The 2001-nt window shown below is 37.4% G+C and overlaps 1 protein-coding gene across 1 annotated transcript; it reads left to right on the top strand.

Moving 5' to 3' along the window:
* The first annotated feature begins 769 nt into the window (after window positions 1-769).
* On the top strand, window positions 770-1231 carry LOC110943554 (tetrahydrocannabinolic acid synthase). Its single transcript, XM_022185297.1, has one exon. The coding sequence runs from the start codon at window positions 770-772 to the stop codon at window positions 1229-1231; it is 462 nt and encodes a 153-aa protein (XP_022040989.1).
* Window positions 1232-2001: the final 770 nt, after the last annotated feature.

Raw genomic sequence — 2001 nt, forward strand, 5'->3', positions numbered from 1 at the left:
AGGCATGACCATGTTAAAACATAAACACAACCATCAACCATGTGAAACCCCTTGCATTTTAGAACCTGGGTTATAGTGTGTTGTTCTATCCCTTACGTTTACGTATCTGCGTTTTCGATAAAAAATCAAAAGTATAGAATAGTATACTCGTTTTAAAGATAAAAAACGCTCATGTTTTTATGGTGCAATTTTTATAAAAAAATAATGTCGTATGAAAGAGTTACTAATGTTTTAAAAACGACAGGGAATTGGAGGAGGGAGAAACTATTGACTTGGAAGAACTAGGATAACCTTAATGAAAACTCATGCGCCTCCCATTTTGACCAATTCAACCCATTTAATCTAAGCCATTAATTACTTAGTGGATGATCAAGATTACTTCCTAACTTTCATACCCAAAAAATTTTTCTAGTACATTCTGACCCTTGTAATGTATTTTTCAAACTTATGTTAAAAATTGAGTGTTGGCTATTTGTAAAGCGAACTCACTATGTTATTTTTACAAAATCTGACATGAAAAGGGAATTAAATGGAGTCATGTTCATTTATGCAAACTATTATTTTTTTTAATTTTATCTACCATATAATTTTGTTACTCTACTAATTTATAAAATTTAATTTTCTAAAAATTTCTAAACATGTGATCTTATCTAATTCGTAAACCGTTCATTGTGACTCCCACCATTAAAACGCAGATCCAAGCTGCTCTTTCCTGCGCCAAGAAACATGGGTACGACCCGTTTACATATTCATGATTATAAAGGGAAATATGGAGTTAAATATGGACAACTCACAGACTCTCTTCATGTACACATTTGGTGGGAAGATGGAGGAGTACTCAGATACAGCACTTCCGTATCCGCATAGAGCTGGGGTGTTGTACCAGGTGTTCAAGAGGGTGGACTTTATGGATCAGCCTTCGGACAAGACTGCGATATCGCGCAGACGGGTAGCATGGCTCCGAAGCTTTGACAAGACTTTGGAACCATGCGTATCCAAGAACCCGAGGGAGGCGTATTCGAACTACAATGATCTTGATTTGGGCGTTGGAAGTGCTACGTATGAAGAAGCAAGTGTTTGGGGAGAGAGATACTGGAAAGGAGAGAATTTTAAGAAGTTGATTCGAATCAAGGCTAAAGTTGATCCTCATAATTTCTTTAAACACCCACAAAGTATACCCGTTTTCTCTACACATCTTGAGATATGTAGAAGAAAGTTCGGTTTCACTTAAGCTTTTGTTATTTTTCTTTCAATTAAAAACTGGTAATAATCAGAAGTTAAAGGTGTTTCTATGGATATCTTTTACTTTTGGAGCCTTATTATATAATATATACAATAACTCCCTTGATTTAACAAAATAAAATGTGAGATCCGGAAATTGGCTTATACACATAATGTGTTTTTCAAACTTATTTTTAAAAATTGAGTGTTAACTATTTATAAATAGGACTGTGCTTTTCAACCAAAAACCGAAACCCAACCTGAAATAACCTATATCCGAACCCAAACTAGAGCTAACACGAAGGACTCGTACCCGAAATAACCCATACCCAAACCCGAATCACAATAAACGGATAACCCGAGGGGTCTATTCGGATAACCCGAAAAACCGGAAGTAAATACTTGTTAATCCCAATATTTTTAAGGTAATATATTAACCTGCCATTCAATAGAGTAATATACCAGTGACGCGACGCTCTGACACGCACCCTTCAATAGCCCACACAAATCACTAGTAGATCAAGTTCAGCTTGTTCAACTTGTTCATTGAATATCCCACCCAAATTCAGAAGTGTATAACAGATAACGTCGTCGCCGACGGGGGTTATGGCCTGTCGGAGATGGCTTAAGCTGGCCGATGGCCTTGTGTGATGTCTACGGCCCAGCTACGTGCTCACAAGTCGTCGGTAACCTCATCGAGGCACGTCGCCAACACAGATAACATCCTCAAATGTCCATTTCTCCATTTCTTCGATTCAGGTCCCCTTAGCTCCATTTCAA

The sequence above is a fragment of the Helianthus annuus genome, chromosome 6 (genome assembly GCF_002127325.2).
Source record: "Helianthus annuus cultivar XRQ/B chromosome 6, HanXRQr2.0-SUNRISE, whole genome shotgun sequence".
In the NCBI taxonomy this organism is placed as follows: domain Eukaryota; kingdom Viridiplantae; phylum Streptophyta; class Magnoliopsida; order Asterales; family Asteraceae; genus Helianthus; species Helianthus annuus.